The sequence below is a fragment of the Meriones unguiculatus genome, chromosome 8 (assembly GCF_030254825.1).
Source record: "Meriones unguiculatus strain TT.TT164.6M chromosome 8, Bangor_MerUng_6.1, whole genome shotgun sequence".
NCBI classification, from domain to species: Eukaryota; Metazoa; Chordata; class Mammalia; order Rodentia; family Muridae; genus Meriones; species Meriones unguiculatus.
Window position 1 is genome coordinate 116597509 of NC_083356.1, and position 19056 is coordinate 116616564.

The window sequence follows — 19056 nt, forward strand, 5'->3', positions numbered from 1 at the left end:
TAATGACACATGTGTAGACACACAGAAGATTTTAAAGGAGCATTTCTGAAGCAAGGCTTATGTATTCCAGAAGAGCTGTGGCTTCCTCCAGCGCACTCCACAGTCTTCTCTGAATTCCAGTCACTGCCTACTGTAGAGATGGTTTTCTCAGATTTGGCAACTAGTGCTGTCTACCACACATACCCCTGCTCTGGCTCATCGGTCTGAAGGGAGCAGCTTTCCAACACCTCAGGACTGAGGGTGAGGCTTGAACCTGCCCTCATGGCTGCTCTAGACCCCACCGTAATCTGGGTGCCACCTCTTACCCAGCTTTTCAATAAGACAAATTATAACCAGGCAGCACCCCTCTTCCAGATCAACCGACACAAGGTAACGTCATAGACCGTGGCCTTACTCGTTAAGAAGCAAGGGAAAGACGATCTTGCTTGAGTTGAATTGGCTATTCACTAAAGAAATATATTTTAACCTTCTAATTCCAGCTGATTGAAGTCTTAGCGATAGAAATAAATCGCTCTGGCTTTTAGAAATACACATAAGTTATATCAAGCATTCTAATGTCATAAAATTTTAAGGCCGGGATGAAGAGGGGATGAATGCCTGCCATCTCCCTCCATCCAAGGACAAGTACTTAGTAACCTACTTACTAGAGAGCCTCACCGAAAAACACATGATTACTGAGCACACCAGCCTTTAAAATCATCGAAAATAGAAAAGAATCTATGTTTAATAAAAAAGGAAAAAAAAGAAAAGAAAATTTCTGTTAAGGATCTTTTCCAATCTGACATCTTTTTTGACTTGTACCCAGTTCCCAATGACCTGGTGACTTGATTTAGTAACAATTACCTGTACCTGCAGACAGATTTTGGCCCCAAGGTGTTACAAGCCATAAATTTCAAATAAATTCACTTACAAATCTCATAAGAGAAAATACTTTATTTTTTATCTCATGTGAAAATACTTTATTTTTTATTATAGATAACTGAAAAAAAAAGCTATGTGTGAGGGTTAATATTTGTGAAATATTCTGTTAGTAAAATCTGAATGTTGTTTGACAAAGTGACCATAAAATACTCTGGAGAGTAAAAGCAAGGTTTCTGCTTCCTCATTCTAGGCTATTTTTGACCGGAACCGGAAAGACGAACTGCCTCGGTTGCAATTAGAGTGGATTGATAACATCTGTATGCCTTTGTATCAGGTACTGCTGGCTTGTGTCTGTGTCTCGGGCCTGAGGTGAAGGAGAACATGGGTAAGGTTTGTTCAGAAATGTGAAGGTGGAGACATTCGCAGGCTATGAACTGTAAACTTGCTTCTAATTTCTGACTCAAGAGCTAGTGTTTCAAAGATAGGCAGCTCAGTTCTCTACCGATTTCTAAAACGTAACCTACACGCCCTTATATTGTCTCTTCATTCCTCAAGTGTTGGCCCAGGAAATGCAAGGATGCAGTCATAGTCAAAACCGTCTCTTCAAAAAAACAGTTCAAAGGCCCAGGATCAAAGGCTTGGAGAAGTCTAGTAAGAAAGAAACATAATTAGCCTTGATTAACTCTGAATTTCTTAAATGGAAATCTTTTTTTGCTTTTAAATTTTATTAATATTGTGTGAAACACCAGAGTTTCATCAGACACGCCTTTCTGCTCTGACCCCAGGGTCTGGACTACTGGGCTTTGTGGGGGAAGCATCTTCCATCTTCAAAATCTGCCTCCTTCTTTAAGCAAGCCTAACGGTGCCAAGCAGTGAACCCTGAACGAGCCCACTAAAGAGTTCCTGCTTCGCTGCCTGGTGCGGAACCCGCCCGGGGCAAGGAGACATGTGTCAGCTTTGAATAGTTCACGTACCACTTTCTGAGTTTGGATCAGGGCTGGCATCCGTTTGCACTAACAGTTTAGTGTACGCTGGCTTTTAATTCTACTGCTAAGCATTTGCTTTCATCTGTAAACCCCAGTGAGTTCTTTACCCCCGACCTAGCTCAATCAGCCTGAGCCACGTTCCTAACTTCAAAGTGAGATGCACACAGGGAAAGCAAACCCTCTTTAGTTTCTCATTCTCTGCCACTCCATTAAGAACGCAGGATTGGTTTTTAAAGACCTCACAACCATTAAGCCTCAAACTTCGCCACCACTTCATTTTCAGTACCGTTAGGAACTACCGAGACCTGTCACAGTCTCCTGAAAACAAACAAATTAGAATATCGTCTTCAAGACAGAAATGTAATTTTAATAACCACAAATGATAAAAGTAAATTCACTCGTTGTTTCGTATAATCCATTAAATGTCCAATATTATAAAAACCAGTCAGATAGTTTTAAAATAATCTAAAATCAATTGTTATGGTTACAAATGACTATAATATTCTATCATCTAATAATGAAAGATTGGACAAGAAACATTGAGAACAATGTAGTATATTATGAAAGGGATCCTAACTCTCTTTTCATCCTGTCTGCTCCCACGTAGAGCCCCCCCGGGGGGGGGACTGGGAGAGGTGCCTTTGGCTTTGCTGAGCTGCCCTTGGGTTAACATCACTCAGGTATTAATGGGGTGGGTAAATTAATCTTCAACTTAACACGTTTCTCTTTTGGGAAGTAAAACTCAAACTCCAGTTGCTGCTAAGGATGTGCTTGTGGCCCCCACCCAGAGTTCGTTGTTTCCTTGCCGACCCACGGCTCTTGGAGCTTAGCGTGTCCTCGCTACTGAGTGCCCTGAAATCTTCAGGTTAGAAAGGAAATTCCTTGAAATTCAACGGAAAAGGTTAAATTGAAGATTCAGGGAATAAGTAGCTCCACAGCACGTGCTGTAGTTTTTGTTTTGTTGCTGTTTTGTTCTCTTATGTGTTCCTTGCTCATCTTTGAGGTTAGAGACACCTGGTCTTTTCACCTGCAGGAAATGGAGCGCACGGGTCAGGTGACCTGCACGTTTAATTTGTGTCCCTCCCAGCCTTGACCTTTGCTTCAGTTGGTGGCCTCCCTGCTGCATGAGTCCACTTCTAATGAAAGCTTCTGTGTTTTCAGTCTCTCAAAAGCCACGAGCCACCCTAAAGGAGAAAGCTGCTCATAAACCTGAGGCTCACAGCTCGCTGCTGCTGTCTCCTCAGGCAACAGGCCGTGAAAAGCTTGCTCTTTGGGGGTTCCTCGTCACCACTAGTTTTTTTTTTTTTTTTTTTTACAATTTCAGTTGTAAATTCTTTATAAGGCTCCAGTATGTACTGTAGTATGTGATGGTGACTCCCCGCACCCCAACAGGTCAGCGGACAGGACAGTCTCCCACTAACTGATAGTGCTCCGCAAACGAAAGGGAATCAGGCATTGGGCAGGAATTGCAGCTGTTGGGAAGACACCAATCTTGAGGAAAGTCACCGGCCCCTAAGGCGAAGTGTTTGGGACAGGCGGTTGCTGCAGAGGCCATTTGGGTTTTGGACGTAAAAATGCAATAGTGAGGTTCTGAGAGGATGGATGGCAAGTGTGGTTGGTGATACGGGCAGGCGGCAGAAATCCCTACCGTGCGCAGGCCAGGGTGACCCGGTCTGAAATACAAAGCGGAAGAATCCAGTCTGCTCTTGCTAAGATGACTCGGGGACACGGCAAAAGGGCAAAGAACAGCACTCACGAGTCATAAAATACACATCCCCTGTAATGGCAAAATCACAGGCTCCGGTGGCTAGAAATCAGGTAGAGCCCCAGCGGAGAGACTGAGGCGGACAGGGCTGGGATAATCCTTTGGCTGGAGCTTGGAGTGTGGAGTGGAGTGTGGATGGAGGCCGGAGAGGCTGCAGCTGTCCTGTATGGGGGCGGGTCAGTGGGGGAGCTGGAGGGGGAAGGTGGCCGTGATGTGGGGCAGGAGGTGTAAGTATGATTCCAGCGAAGCCCTTTTGCTCCACTGATTTCCACTGGGTAACTCAGTTTTACTTGGTGGCTTTAAACGGATTCTTCTGGTGACACATCCTAGTTGATCCGGCTCCTCCTGCTGGGTTCCTGGTGGTTGGATTCAGACCTCCTCCAAGCAAAGGGGAAAGAGTGCCTGAAGAGAGCGGTCCCTGTATGCCTCGGAGGGAACCCCACCAGCACACTAATGCCCTAACTCTTCTCTATCAGAGAGTCTTAATCCCCAGGCAACAGTGACCACGTAGAGGGAGAACGATGGGGAATTCTCACCCTAAAATCCACTTTTAGGAAGCTACTGAAGTAGTAAATAGTTGGACAAAAGTGCCTGACAGAAAATATATGAAAACCAGGGCTAGCGGTGAACTTAGCGGTGGAGTGGTTGATGGTTATATAATTAAATGCCTATATACAAATAAAGTCCGTGCAGGCCCTGTGCAGCCTGTAAATGAGTGTGGCTGTTTCTATCTGAAACGAAGATCAAATACTCACGATATTGCTTAGCTCTTACCTCAGACCAGGTGAGAGGGTGCAGTGGGGACCACCCCGATCTCTCTGGACGGCTAGAGGAGACATGGCATGACTGTCTACATATGTTTTATCCTTTAAAACTTAAGGTTCCAAACTTCTGGAAAGAAGACAAAGAGGGGGGGGCGGAGAGAGAGGACAGGACAGCAAACAGGCAGGAGCCATGATTTATCTGTGACAGCATTTTAATCAGGAAGCATACAGGAGGTCCAGAGCAGGAGGGGAGCATTAAAGCGTGTTCCCCAGGAGAAGGCTAAAGCCCTGGTTAGTTAGCTCTGTCCTAGCAGGATGTCTTAGAGGAATACATTGACATCTGATTCCGGAGCTTTCCGCTGTCTTTGCACCCTGCTGGGGAGCCATTAGCCTGCTGCTCAACATCTTTGGAAGAAAAAAAAAAAGTCAGAAAGAAGAAGGGAAAAAAAAAAAAAGACACTATCAAAGTTTGAAGTCACTGCTGAGGCAGCCTTAGGGATAAACAGAATCCCTCCTGTTGCAGTCTCGTTCTGAGCTGCTGCTGTTCTTGCAAGTGAACCAAGTTTTTGCCCCTTGTTTCTGCTCTCAACTTGAACCTCAGCGTACCTGAGAGCGCCAATGACGCGTGAAGCCATGCTAAGTCTCTCTGTTAAAGATTGACGGCCTTTTCAAGGCACTCAGATTTTCCGTTCATCCCAAACGGGATTTTGATTTGGGGGATGAATTTCCTCGTAGACACTGCAAAAGGATTACCCTGGAATTTAATACCCAACACCTTGCTAGCCAGCCCTGGCCTTGCACAACTGTAATTTTATGATACCATAGCAGGGAGATGAAGACAGGAGGTCTAGAAGCTTAAGGGTAACCCCTGCTACACACTGAGTTAGAGGCCAGCTGGGGCTATGTGAGTCCTTGTCTCAAAAAAAAAAAAAAAAAAAAAAAAAAAAAAAAAAAAACAACCTGATAAGACTTCTGATGTTAAACTTGGATTTTTTTTTTGTTATTTATTTATTTATTTAAACTTTGGTTGTAATGATCATGTAATATACAGTCCACCTGGCACAGCTATTAACGTGGAAAAATGAGGGGGAAAATCCTCAAAATATATTTGAGGAGTGGAGAGCTGGATCAGCAGTTAAGAGCAGCTTTCTGCTCTTTTAGAGGACCTGTGTTCAATTCTCAGGACCCATGTGGAGGTTCACAACCATCTATAACTGGAGGACCAAACACTCTCTTCTGACCTTCAAGAGAACCAGGCACTCAAGTGGCACAAACAGACATGCCAGCCTAGCCTTTGTCCTAGCTATGGTTTTTGTTGCCATGATAAAACACCAGTACCAAAGCACTGTGGGGAGGAAAGGGTGTTTCAGCTTCTAGTTCACATCCCAGCCCATCACTGAGGGAAGTCGGGACAGGAACTCAAGGAAGACAGGAACTGGGAGGCAGGAATTGAAGAAGGGGTCGTGGGGGAGCACTGCTTACTGGCTTGTTCCCCATAGCTAGCTCAGTCTGCTTTCTTATAGCACCCAGGACCACCAGCCCAGGGATGGCTCCACCCACAGTGAGCTGGACTCTTCCCCATCACCATCAATCAAGAAAAGGCGCCATTGTCTTGCCCACAGACCAATGTGGTCAGGGCATTTTTATCAGCTGAGATTCCCTCTTCCCAAATGGCACTAATGTGTGTGAAGATGACATAAAACTAGCCAGCGCACCCATACACATAAAATAAGAAAATTTAAATAATAAAATATAGTGTAATGTGCTTGAAATTGTGGAGACTGCAAGTTAGAAACCAATAAACTAGAAAAGAGGTTATAAAAAGACAACCTCTCTAGAAACTGAGAAAAGTCTGTAAAAACAACTCAGTGTGCTCCATGGTTCATGACTCCTGTCTGATTTTTTTTTTTTTTTTAAGAAGAGAACTAATGAGCTGCAGAGTGACTGGTCAGAGCATAAAATAGTCTTCTTTGAAAGCCTGCACAGGCTGGATGAGGGGAGAACAAACATTCCCATGAGATATTTTGAAAACTGAGAGAAAGGAAGGGAGAGAGATCAGTTCCTGTATGTCTTTTCTCTGACTTTAATATTCTAGTGAATGAAGTAAAGAGATAGCTGGGGAAAGTTGCTTACCTTTACAATGGGGACCAGGCATGGGATGGCATCACACAGACGCAAGAGTAAAGTAAAACAAGCAATCCTCAAGAAAGGGGGAGAGGAGGGAGGGAAGAAAGGGGAGCTGAAGGAGGGAGGACGGGCATGGTTGTGATGAGACTTGTAAAGACTCTGGCCTCTAGCCCCGGTGCCTGAAGTGTGCAGATCTCATGCCCTACAGCCTCTGTCCCTAGCTCGCTCCACCCCACCTCACCCCACCCCACCAGCTCCCTGATCAGTTCCTGCCACTGGTTCTTTGGGCGTTCGCTCAGTCCCTCCAGGGCTCAAGGCTACTTTCCTTTCATTCTACTGACCACCTGCTAAGTCCCTCAGATATGTTGCTTGGGTGGTGCCAACTTGCTGGAGGGCAGTTCTGCCCTTTTTCTTGGATTGCTCTTGAGATCCCAGATGCAGGCACTGCCCCCTTCCAGAGAGCAGCCACCAGGGAAGGTGCCACCACGGTGCGAGTCTCATCTCCCTCCTGTACCCTCCTTCCTCCTTTCTGTCCGCTTTTCTTTCTCTTGTTTCCTCTCTCATCCTTCCTTAACGCACACAGTAGAAAGCTGTCAAGCATCCTCTTGCTTGTCTGATGGGCTCTGTCCTTCTGTGGATGGGGGCCCCTCACACAGAGCTGGCAGGCAGGCGCTTCTCAGACCTGAGACAGTTGGTGCTTCTGAACCACCATTTACCTGAAAGAGGTGTGTTTCCACCTGAGGAGCCGAGGCATCATGAGTCAGAAATACCTTGTTTTCCTACTTTCAAAATACTGTCTCTGATGCGTGTACTACACCGGAATCTAAGTGCTAATAGTAAAGCCTGCTCCCCTCCAAAATATCCCGTCTGTTGGTAGCCAATCAGAAACTAGAGGACAACACAGCCATTCAGAAGGATGTTTCCATGAACTTTCAGAAGGCCTTCTGCTATGGGCTGACTCCTAAGCTTTGCAGCAATGGTAGAGATTGGAGGTGGGTGGAGAAGGGAGGTGAGGGGAAAGAGAGGAAAGAAACAGGGTGGAAGGGAAGGAAGAAGGAAAGAAGAAAGGCAGAGATAGGGAGGGAAGGAGGGAGAGAGGGAGGGAGGGAGGGAAGGTGGGAGGGAGGGAGTAGAAAGAAGGAAGAGAGGATGTGGTCATGGCAGGCCCCTGGTTGAAAATGCCAGGTTCCTACTGCCGTACATATCTTGAAGATAACCCTGTGTTAGTGCTGAGGGCATCTCATTGCACTCTAGGCCCCTTACCTCCACCTTCCACCTCCCTTGGCCCCGCCCCTTGTTACTTACCCACTTGCTTGCCCAAGCACAGCTTTCTCCAAAGCACAGAACTCCCTAAACCCTTTCAAAAGAATCTTCCCCTGCCTGTTCCAGCCTTTCCTTCCCTACACCGCCGCCTGCAGCACATCTGAGCCCCAAGCTCCGCTGTCCTCAGCACCCCACAGCAGTTGTCATTCTCATGCGTGCCACTCGGAATGTGCCTCTCTGCGTAGCTATCCCCCCCCCCCCGAAACTGGCTTCTTTCCCGGTATGTCAAACGTTAGTGCTTCCCGCTGTTTGCTGTACAAATGAATGAAGAGACAGAAAACTGAATGCTGGGTACAGAGGCACGGGATAATTATGAGCGGTGGCAGGCAGAAAGGTTATAATGTCATTTTAAGTTATCATCCAAAAACATAAAAATCCTTTCAGCAGAGTATGTGCCGTTATATCCCTGCCATAATCTAAAGTATATGGCCTATGGTATCTTTTTAGAAAGCGATTTAGTTCTCATCATGGTTGAATTGGCCCTTAATTCCACAGTAAAGCTCCAGTTTATAGCCATGGAGTTTTCAGAACTTTGATGTTTTCAGCTAAGAAATATGTTAAATTTTCTTTTACTTGGTAGTGCCAGAAAATGTAATCTCCTAGTTATTTTAATATTCAAGTTAATCAGTTTTGGCTAGCACACACCATACAGACGGCTATATTGTGTGTGCATGACTTCAGAAATTATAATGTAATAAAAGACACCCAATGTATCAGCATTAAAACAGGAAGTTTACTTGACTTAGAAGACTTTTCTCCAAACTGAACAGTCACTGACACAAACATCACATACAAGTGTGCCTTGAGGATGAGGTGCTGAGCACAGAGGTCCCTTAGCTCGGGGCCTCCACACTGCCTGACTCTCGCCTCATGCTCTCCAGGAGACATCTCGCAGTTGGGCCTGCATCTTAGAGTTCTTCCTCAGCACGGCCTGCGTCAGGACAGGTGTTTGTAGAGTTTCCCACCTTCGGGTGGGACTTCAGGTTGAAAAGGCCACCATCCCTATGGACATGCACCCATAAATCAGAGGGCCTCTCATTCATTTCATGCTGTGCAACTTAAAGAACTGCTCTTTAGCCTGTAGTGCTTGCTCTAGTTTATCCATGTGCATTTTATAAGCTCAAACAGTGCAGTCATCTAGAGGGGACAGGAGCCTCACAAGGTCCAAATATATCTGGGCACAGGGGTCTTCTCTGAGACTGTTTTTCCAACCAAGGACCATGCATGGATATAACCTATAATCCCTGCACAGACATAGCCCATGGTAGCTCAGTATCCAAGTGGGTTCCCTAGTAAGGGGGACAAGAATTATTTCTGACATGAACTCAATGACTGGCTCATTGAGCTTCCCCTTCCACCCCCCAGAAGGAGGAGCACAGATAAGGACATTGCAGCTATCCTGAAGATACCTGATAAGCTAGGGTCAGATGGAAGGAGAGGAGGACCTACCCTATCAGTGGATTCGGAAGGGGGCAGGGAGGCAATGAGGGAGGGAGGGGAGGATTGGGAAAGAAGGAAAGAGGGAGAGGGCTACAGCTGGGATACAAGTAAATGTATAAAATTATTTAAAAATAAAAAAATTTTAAAAATTAAATGTTACTCAAAAACAATGGCAAAGGTTTATGAACACAGCAATGAATTTATAATCTGAAATTCAGTGATTTCCACTGTGACTGGGGTGTATAATTCTTTCTTTAAAAAAAAAAAAAGTGCAGTCATAAGTCTGAATTAAAATCTATGCCAAAAAAAAAAAAATTATGATCTTCTCCCTAGTATGGCCTTTGAGGATAGAACTGAAGACAGGATCTACTTTTCCATACTCCGCTGTCTAATACTTCTAAAAAAGTATGTCTGCTGGAAATCATGACTCAAAAAGCCTTTTAATTCTATGTCTATACAAGGCTTGGGATTGTCTACTTAAAAAACTGCTCTCTGGTTCCTCTGGAGAGTATACTTTAAGTGCCTTTTTACCTCTTTCTCATGACCCTCTATTTGTTTACTGTTTTCAGGTGAAGAGAGAGAAGAGGGTCAAAGAGAGGGAGGGAGAAGGGATAGAGGAGGAAAGCCATGGCATATGCCGTCTGTGCTGGGAAAGGAAATGATTGCTCTCCTGACCTGTAATGCTTGGAATGTTATGCAGTTTGATGATCATTTGATGGGCCGCCATCGCTGGGGTTTATGGGAAGTGAACGCAAGGTAAAGGAGGAGTCTTGCTCCACTGCGCCGTGAATAATCCTCTGCAGTGGGTTTTTTTTCAAGGTTCCCAAGAAGGCGCTACTAGATCCTTGGCTGTGGTCATTTACAGAGTTCCAAGCTGACAAATATTAACATTGGTCGGCATGCATTGCCTCGTCCTAGCAAATGCGCGCAGCAGGCCACAGTGCGGTAGAAATGGGCTCTCAGCCTCTTCGCCAGCTGACATGGCAGCCCAGCAGGTGAGTCTGTTGGCCAGAGTCTAACACAAGGCTTAAAGCTTTCTGCTGGACTAGATTTGAAAAGAAAGTCGAGACTAGAACCCCACAATGGTTGGGTGACTCTACACACACTTGATAAGCAAACACTGAGGACTGACTGTATGTACCATCAGATGAGGGTTCAAGCTGTAGGGTTTTCAGCGTGTCTTTACACACATTCATAATTAGCCTGACCTCTGTGAAGGAGGAAAGAGTTCATTCTGGATCTAGAAGCGTCTCGTGGTCTGATTTTACAGATGAAATGAAGCACACAGCTGATGGATTTAGAGTGAAGCAGAGCATTGAGGGCAGACGCAGAACCTCCCAGCCAAGCACCCCTGGCCTTGCTGTGCCCAGCGCCTACCCTGAGGGTTGGAAGGGTGACTCCACCTTGCCCAGCAGGGCAACTAGACCTCTGAATCATTCAGAGGGAGGATGCAGGGGCCGGAGCCCCAGGGGTATCAGGTTCTGGTTAGCTGGACAGTACCAACAGTATGTCAAGTTGTCCTTGATGCAGCGTTTCAGACTGGAAAATGGGTTGACGCTGCCAGTTAAAGATGGCAGACTGACCTTCAAAGTCTTATCCCACCCTTCTGAGAATCCCACTAATTTCACAAGAAGGGAATGTGGTTTTTTAAATGTGAATCCTTGGCCGGAGAGATAGCTTAGAGGTTAAGAGCATTGGCTGCTGATCTTCAAGAGGACTGGGGTTCAATTCCCAGCACCCACCCTGAAGTTCACAACTGTCTGTAACTCTAGTTCCAGGAGGTCCCAAACGCCCACACAGACGCTCATGCATGCAAAACACCAATAAATATAATCTTTTTAAAATATTAAAATTGTGAATTCCCCTGCCCCAGGCCCAGGCATGGCATGGTTTGTGCTCTGTGCACTTAACACAAAGCAAGAGGTCAACCTTCCTGCACAGTGTTTGCATTGCCCTTCGGCAGCTGCCCTGGTCAGTGTTCGCTGCCAGAGTGAGAGTCACCTGGAAACAGGGAACCTAGGGCGAAGAATTACATCCATCAGCTTGGCCTCGGGCCATGTCAGTGAGAGACTGTCTTGACTGGTGATTGATGTGAGGAGGCCCAGCCCACTGGGGGTCTGAGCTGAGAGGACTGTGGTGCACACCTTTGATCCTGGCACTCAAGAAGGAGAGGCAGGTGGATCTCTGTGAGTTCGAGGACAGCCTGGTCTACAAAGTAGGTCCCAGATCAGCCAAGGCTACACAGTGAGATACTGTCAAAAACTTATGAATGAATGAATGAATGAGATAGGAGAAAGAAGACAGTAGTTGTGTAAGAGCTGGTGAGTGAGCAGTAAGCAGCATTTCTCTGTGGTTTCTGCTTCAGTTCCTGCCCTGACTTCCTTCAACTATGGACTGACTGGGAGCAGTATTCCACATAAATCTTTTCCTGCCCAAGCTGCTTTGGGCCAGAGAACCTCATCACAGCAACCTTTGTTTAATATTTTATGGACTTACCTAGTATAGAGTGAAACCTAACGTGAACACAGAGAAAATATCCTCAATTATCCTCAAGTGGAAAAGATGCACCGTCTCAGAATGTCTGAGACAGCACAGGGACGCCACCTGACCTGCCTTTCAGATGTAGGCCCTGCAAGGCTCGGAGTGAAGTAAACCAGTCCAGCTGAGAGCAGAGTCCAAGGGCACCTGTGATAAAGTACAGCAAAGTGAGTGGCTGGAAATGGCGGACTTTTATCTATCCGCATTGGCAGAGGCTAGAGTAGAAGACACAGCAGGCTGAGTTCCTTCTAGGGCTGTGAGGGAGGAACTTTCCAGGCCTCTCTCCTGGCTTCTGGTAGTTGCTTGCCATTCTGGCCTTTCTTGGCTTGTGGACATTTCACTCTCTATAAAGTCAGAGGTCTTTACTTGAGGGGAAAGGGAGCACTGAGAAGACTCAGTTAGTAAAGGCACTTACAGTCAAGTCTGTTGACCTGAGTTCAATCTTTGACATCCACATAATGGAAGAAGAGAGCCAATTCCCACAAATTTCTGACCTCTTCACACACAAACACCATCACATGGCATCACACACCGTCACACACATTCACATAACAAATCATTGTTAAAAATAAATTAGGGGGCTAGGTGTGGTGGAGTATGCCATTAATCTCAGGACTCGGGAGGCAGAGGCATGTGAATCTGAGTTTGAGGCCAACCTGGTCTACAGAGTGAGTCCCAGGATAGCCAAGACTACACAGAGAAAACCTGTCTTGAAAAAATAAAATGAAAATTAATTAGTTAGTTAGTTAGTTAGTTAGTGGAACTGGAGAGATGACTCAGTGGTTAAGAGCACTTACTGCTCTTGCAGAGGACACAGGCTCATTCCCAGCACCCACATGGCAGTTCACAACTACCTATAACTCCAGTTCCAAAAGATCCAACAACCTCTCTTGACCTCCTCAGGCTCCTGCACACATACAGTGTACATGCCCACACTCAGGCACATGCATTCGCAAGTAAATAAATAAATGGAAAGTAAATTAAAAAATAAAGCACCAGCCATTGGATATTGGGCCCACTCTAACCCTGTATCATCTTGATAACATCTTCAGAAACCCTATTTCTGTATCTGGTTGCATTCACAGGTTCTAGAGTAGAGGGCGTCAGCGTCTTCTTGGGGAGGGAACCATGCTTTGCACAACTCTTCAGTCATGAGCCCAGAAAAATGAAAGAAGACTAGAAGTTGATAATTAGGGTCTCAGGAATCTGGCCCAATCTGCTCAGACAGGTGAGCAGCCTTTATAACTGCTGCCTATATAACTTGGGGGACCAGAACGTTCTTCTCCCAGAACACCCATGTGGGAACCCCACAACTGAACTTAAATGTCAGTGGAATGACTGGCAGGGCTCCCTCCATCGCCCTGTTTGTACATGTAAAGCAGAAAGGCTGTGTGCCTCTGTGGGGTGTCAGAACAGCCAGAGCGGAGAGATCTGCAGATCTGCACGGGGCCTCTCAGTGAGTCGGATCCCTGCAGGATGTCCTCAGAACAAAGTCCTCCCAGCTACCAGCACGGCTCTCCAGCCCCTCCCTCTGCTCCCTCACAGCCAGCCTTATATGCCTCTTTCCTTGAGCGCCCACAGAGAAGAGCTGAGGAGATGCTCTGCACAAAAGAAGAGACAGAGAAAGGAAACAAAAGAGAATGTAGGGCACTCAGAAACAAGAAACAACTTTAAGGAAAAAAAACTAAACTGTTAAAAGAGTAAGAAACTGGTTACAAACTGACCAGGGTTTCCCCTTTCATACAATGTCTTAGTTTCCAGGTCATGAGTTTTCTTTCATTCAAGTCCACTGTATCAGCTGCCCCGCCTGGTCTCTTGTTAGGCCCATAGGCCTCTCCTAGAGTCAGCACCCCTGCCCTGTCCCTTCCCCCTCTCCCCCCTGTAACCTTGCAAGCTTTCGAAAGTGGATCAGACTCCTCCACCACCTGTCCTTCAGTCCCTCCCTCCTCCTTACTAGAGGGAGAAGCCGCTAACGTGCACAGCCTTAACCCCCAGCCCTGCCCGTGACAGGCACCCCCACCTCTACAGAGCCCCCACCTACAGTCCTGCCACATGTCTTTGCTCCACCAGTCTCACTCTGGCTTTAGAATCTGCTCAGACAACAAGCTCCTTGCAAAGTAAACCTTTCTTTTCCCCCTACCCCGGAGAGGTAGATACATTCTAGTCTCTGGATTCTCTGCGGCTTCCCCTCGTAGCTCTCCTGTGTTTGTCCTGTTAACCAGCCGCGTTATCCAACATACGCTAACTGGGACCATGGGCCTCCCGCACACCCTCGGGAGATGCTCTGTGCTTGCTCCTGGCACCCTGGGACCTGCTCAATAGTACAGCAAGGGCAGAGTGTGAAACAGGCAACACGGGTTACCGTGTTACACTAACATGCGCTTGTGTCACTCAGCATCTTGCATGCCCACGTTGCCTGGGCTTTGGCCTTTCTGCCTGTTTCCTGGACGAGAAACCAGGGGCCTTACACTAATCTCTTGGGAGTTAGGGGCCATTCAGTGTCTGGACCAATACCTCCTAAAAGCACAGGGAGAGATGAGCTAGACCAACGTAACGTCAGGGGCGGGAGTCTTATTCTCCAAGTCCTCCACCTCACTTGCCATCAGCTTAGGGCTTCTTGCTGCAGGTGGTTTGAACAGCTGACATTTTTAGATGGAAAAAGAGAAGCCAAGAAAGAGAACAATGCAAAGAAAGAGCCAACGGAAAAGGAAAGGCCCCAAGACAGAGTCTAAAGAACTATTTTCTCAGTGTCCCTTTTCAACCCTGACCTCATCCTCATCCTCATGGGCTTCTTAACCAGTGTTTCCCAGATTTGACAGAAAGTAGCCTCACTCTGCTACAAAGCACATGTTAGATGGTAAAACCTTCCCACATGGTTGTCACCATTACTGCCATGACCATCATCTCTAAATGTCATTGTCCCTGCTGGAAAGTCAGGTAGTAGCCAAACTGCCCAGCTCACGAGATGCAGTGTGTGTGCATTTCCTGAGCATTTACTGTGTGCGCGGAGCTGGCTTCTCCTGAGTCACCTGACTCTGGAGGATGCAGTATCAAGTCAGGTAGCATGAGTGCTCCTTCTCCAAGTGTGAGGACAGAGGCGGGGATTTTCAAGGTGAACCCAAGAAGACTCAGGAAATGGCAGAGCTTAGGTTCTTCCCGCCCTGGGAGCTCAGACTCTTGACCGCTACAAATCACTGATGCCTGAGGCAGTGTGTGCGGACAATGCTAGCCTTGTGGAGCCTTTGTGGAGTCACACACATGGAAGCAACCACTACTGTAGCACTGAGCTGTCTAGGCGAAGCTTGTCTGCAGATCCTCCACAGGCCAGAAAAAGCTGACCCAACAGGTTTCTATTGGGTGGAATTAGTTTTAGAACCCAAGACTTTGCTCATCAGCTTAGGGCTTGTCCCAATGTCCTCCCATCTATGTATAAAATTTGAATCATATCTCAAAGTTTTTAGAGGTATTGCCAGGAGATAGCATTACAAAGGAAGTCTGGAGCCAGGTGTATCGCAGGCTTGTAGTCCCAGCACTCAGAAGGCTGAGGAAGAATGATGGGACTAGGCTGTGTAGCAAGGCTGTCTCAAAAAAGGGGGGAGTGAGGGGTGGGGATGACGAGTGGAGCAGATTTCAAGCAAGCAGAAAGCTGACTGAACCAGAGTTTGTTCTGAAGGGCAGGGTGGCGAGCTGAGATGCCTCCAAGAAGGGGGAAATGGAATGAAAAGTCGGCAAACAAGGGAGAAAAGACAGCCCTGAGAGGGCCCAGGAAGCCAAACAGAAAATCTGAAGGAAGATAAATGGATAATTTAACAGCCATTCAGTTTTTAAGCAAGACAAAGAGCAAGCTGCATTGCATCAGAAAAGGACTAGGAATGGTGATGGATGGCCTGCAGGATCACGGTGGCCAGCCCAGGGCGGATCCGAGGAACTAAATAAGGATTTGGGACTGATAGGGATTGAAGAGTTTTTCAAAATCTATTTAATGGTCAGGCAGGGGACATTGATCGCTTTCCAGAGGAAATGTTGAGGTGCAATGAGGTGGTCAGCCCTTATTTCCGATGTGGACATGTGAGCCAGAGAGGCAAGCGTGTGCACACAAGGCCATAGCCACATATAGAAGGTATTAAAATAATTTTTGAAGGAGAGTAGGAAAATGCTGATTTATTTGATCTTTACGAAACAAGCATTTGTCTTTTCTATTCTCAGACTGGGAAGGCGTTTTAACTGTTGACTTATTTAACGGTTCTCACATGACCAAAAATAGCCCTAGTGCGTTTATTTGTTTATTATTTATTGTAGTTTTGGGGATCCGACACAGGGCTTTCTGCATGCTGGCTTTTCTGCATACTCTGCCATGAGCTACGTCCCCAGCTCCATGGTACGGCTTTAAATAGCTTATTGTTGAATAGTTAACACATGCCTAGTGAACACAATTTAAAGTGTTCAAAAAACAGAAAGAAGCAAGAAAATGATTCTCCTCATTCTGTCTGCCTGCCTCAGTTTCCCTCTCTCTGAGATCAACCACTGTTAAGGAGGATGTTGTGAATAATAAAGACAGCCTCTATAAAACATGAATACAGTGTCTCAGCACTGATTTCAACTCACAATGCTTGCTCACTGTTGAACACACAGGTGAGATTGTTTCTGACCTGTAGCCAGAGCTGGCCCATCCTTGGATGGCTGCATAGGATTAGATTTTGAAGATAAGGATTAAGTCAATTAACCAATAGTTAATTATTTTGTGGACACTGATGTGTCCAAAAGTTTGCTGTTGTAAACAGGATACAATTATCTTCACAAACACACCATTTCCACACCCCATTGATAGGACAAATGGCCAGAAGTGGGGTCACCAAACTTTGAAGTAGGTATTTGGCACTTGGATGGCTACTGCCAACATTGGTTCTGTGGGGTTTGAACTATTTTATGTTCCCATCAGTAAGGCCTGAAATGCCAAATCACTGTTCCCTGTGTGACAAATGAGATGTTACCAATTTTTTTTTTTTTTTAGCTCTTGTCAGTAGCAAGCATGTCGAATGTATCTCGCTTTAGCTTTCACTTTATTCTCCACACCATATACATGGTATGGTTTTAGATTTACTCAAGGGCTGTTGGTGTCTTTAAAATCTTCTCGCGTTTTGCTCTCTTTCCTATTGAGGAGGAGCTCACCATAGATTACATTTTCTCTAGTTTGTCACTGTCTTTTCACTGTGTTTATGCTGTGCATATATTTTTGTTTGGAGGTTTTGTTTTGTTTTGTTCTCATAGCTTTGTTTTGTTTTGGACAGGGTCTCACTGGGTGGCCTTGCCTGGCCTTGAACTCTCTACATGGACTGCACTATTTTAACTGATGACATTTTTTAATAGACTTTATCGTCCAGTAAGTCTAGTCCCACCTTCCCTAGTATTCTTCAGCATTTTCTAGGTCTGCTTATTTTTATCTATAAATTTTAAACTTTAGTTCAAAACAAATCCTGTGCATCTTTTTATTAGAAAACTTATTTTATTTTTAATGGTCTGTGACTGAGAATTAAATTAATCTGCCTTCCTAACCTTTGAAAGATGGTGTACTACCCTCGAGACAGTGTTTGGCCTGTTACAGCCTATGTTCGTGTAGAACGAAGGCTGAACTTTAGAAATGTAAGAAAACTGTGAGTGTGCTGTTTCCACTGCCCCACACATACAAACAGCCCTGTATCCTAGCCTAGGAGGGACTTAGAGCAAAGAAACAAAAAGCCACAATGATCTGCCCTCTGCTGGGCTCTACCCTGGGCAGGTGGAGCCTTTTCTGTGGGCAAAGAGGCCAGCTACCAACGCAACAGCCTCCGTACAGATGGCGATAGAGAGACGCAGCTGATCTGGACTCAGAGCCAGCGGTAAACTGATCCATTCCCTTAGTTATCTTCTTATTCTTTCTCTTGAAAATCTCACTATCATTATTGACCTAGAATCGAGAAGAGGGGAATTTCTGTACCATACAGGAAATGACCTCTAAAATAGGCTATTTCTGTCCCCAAAGTCCTCTACTTAAAGACAAGCCATTCTTCCTTGATACTTTGGGTCTCAATCTCCCTAAGTCTGAAGCATTGGGATGTCAAAGCTTGATGGCTCTGTCCCCAAAACACAAGCATTGCTTGCTGCTTGGAGTGTTGGAGTGAGGGCCTCTTTTAAATTCACATACACATGTGCCCCTGTACATGCATCTCAGACACACACACACACACACACACACACACACACACACACACACACGCGCGCGCGCAGTTAATAATCAACAGATTTGTACTGTACACGCTTATTGCTGCCTGTAATTAATCTGGCTCTGAGGGAAAGTTTCAAACACACGCTTTGAAAACGAGTGAGTGCCAAGAGCACATTCTAGAATCCATTCTTGGAGGCTGCAGCGCTGTCCTCAACTCGCTACTCATGCTAATGGGGAGGATTTGCAACTGGGTTTACAGGACCTCTCCCACACAGAAATCCCCCCCACATTGTGCTCAGGGTCTCTCGGACTCGAGGCACATGAGAGAAATATTTTTTTTTAAAGTAAGAAAATGAATGTTTGCAGCTTACCAAACCCAAAATTTTAATGGTCTTTTTCACACATTGAATTTTGGGGGGAAAATGGGTTTTATGTATTTCTATAAGGCCTCAGGTGGCCTAATTTTATTGGAAAACACTCTGATGTATAAAAGGTGGATTATTACCATGTGGCTACATTTTAGTTACATGTCCCAACCACCTCTTCTATGAAGCCCCATTCATCAAAGGCTGCAGCTTCTGGGTCAGCAGCCATTCCTGCCAAGTCAGGAGTCGCCCTCACAATGCACATGATTGATGAGCTACCAGACTGCTCTGAAAACCCAGCCACCAGGATAACCCCGGACACTGTCCTAGAGGGGCTCATTAGAACAGAAGGCGCTGTTCTCCGTTCTGTTCACAGGAGCCTCAGCCTGCCTGTCAATTATTCCTCACAGTCCTTGTTGTATCTTCCCAAAGCAGGGTGGAGATGAGCTGTAGATAAAAAAGATTCATTGCCTACCCATAGCACCAACATCGGGGGTTCTGAAACAAGCCCCCTGCAATAGAAGGTGCCTCACTCTTGCTGGCCCTGCAGTAAGATGGGAAGCCACATTTGTGACCAACACACCAGCTAAGCTTTCAGATAAGAAGACACCGTAAGTCTCTGCACCCAAGCAGGACTGGACTGACCTGCCAGCCCTGCTTTACGTTTAGCCAAGCCAACGTAGGG

At 46.0% G+C, this 19056-nt stretch overlaps 1 protein-coding gene across 1 annotated transcript in view; it reads left to right on the top strand.

Annotated features, from left to right (window-relative positions):
* Positions 1 to 19056, top strand: part of Pde11a (phosphodiesterase 11A) — a 324698-nt gene that overhangs the window by 287614 nt on the left and 18028 nt on the right. The window contains exon 19 of the mRNA XM_060390423.1: positions 1112 to 1195. Coding sequence (XP_060246406.1) covers positions 1112 to 1195 — 84 coding nt within the window. The remainder of the gene's footprint in view (positions 1 to 1111; positions 1196 to 19056) is intronic.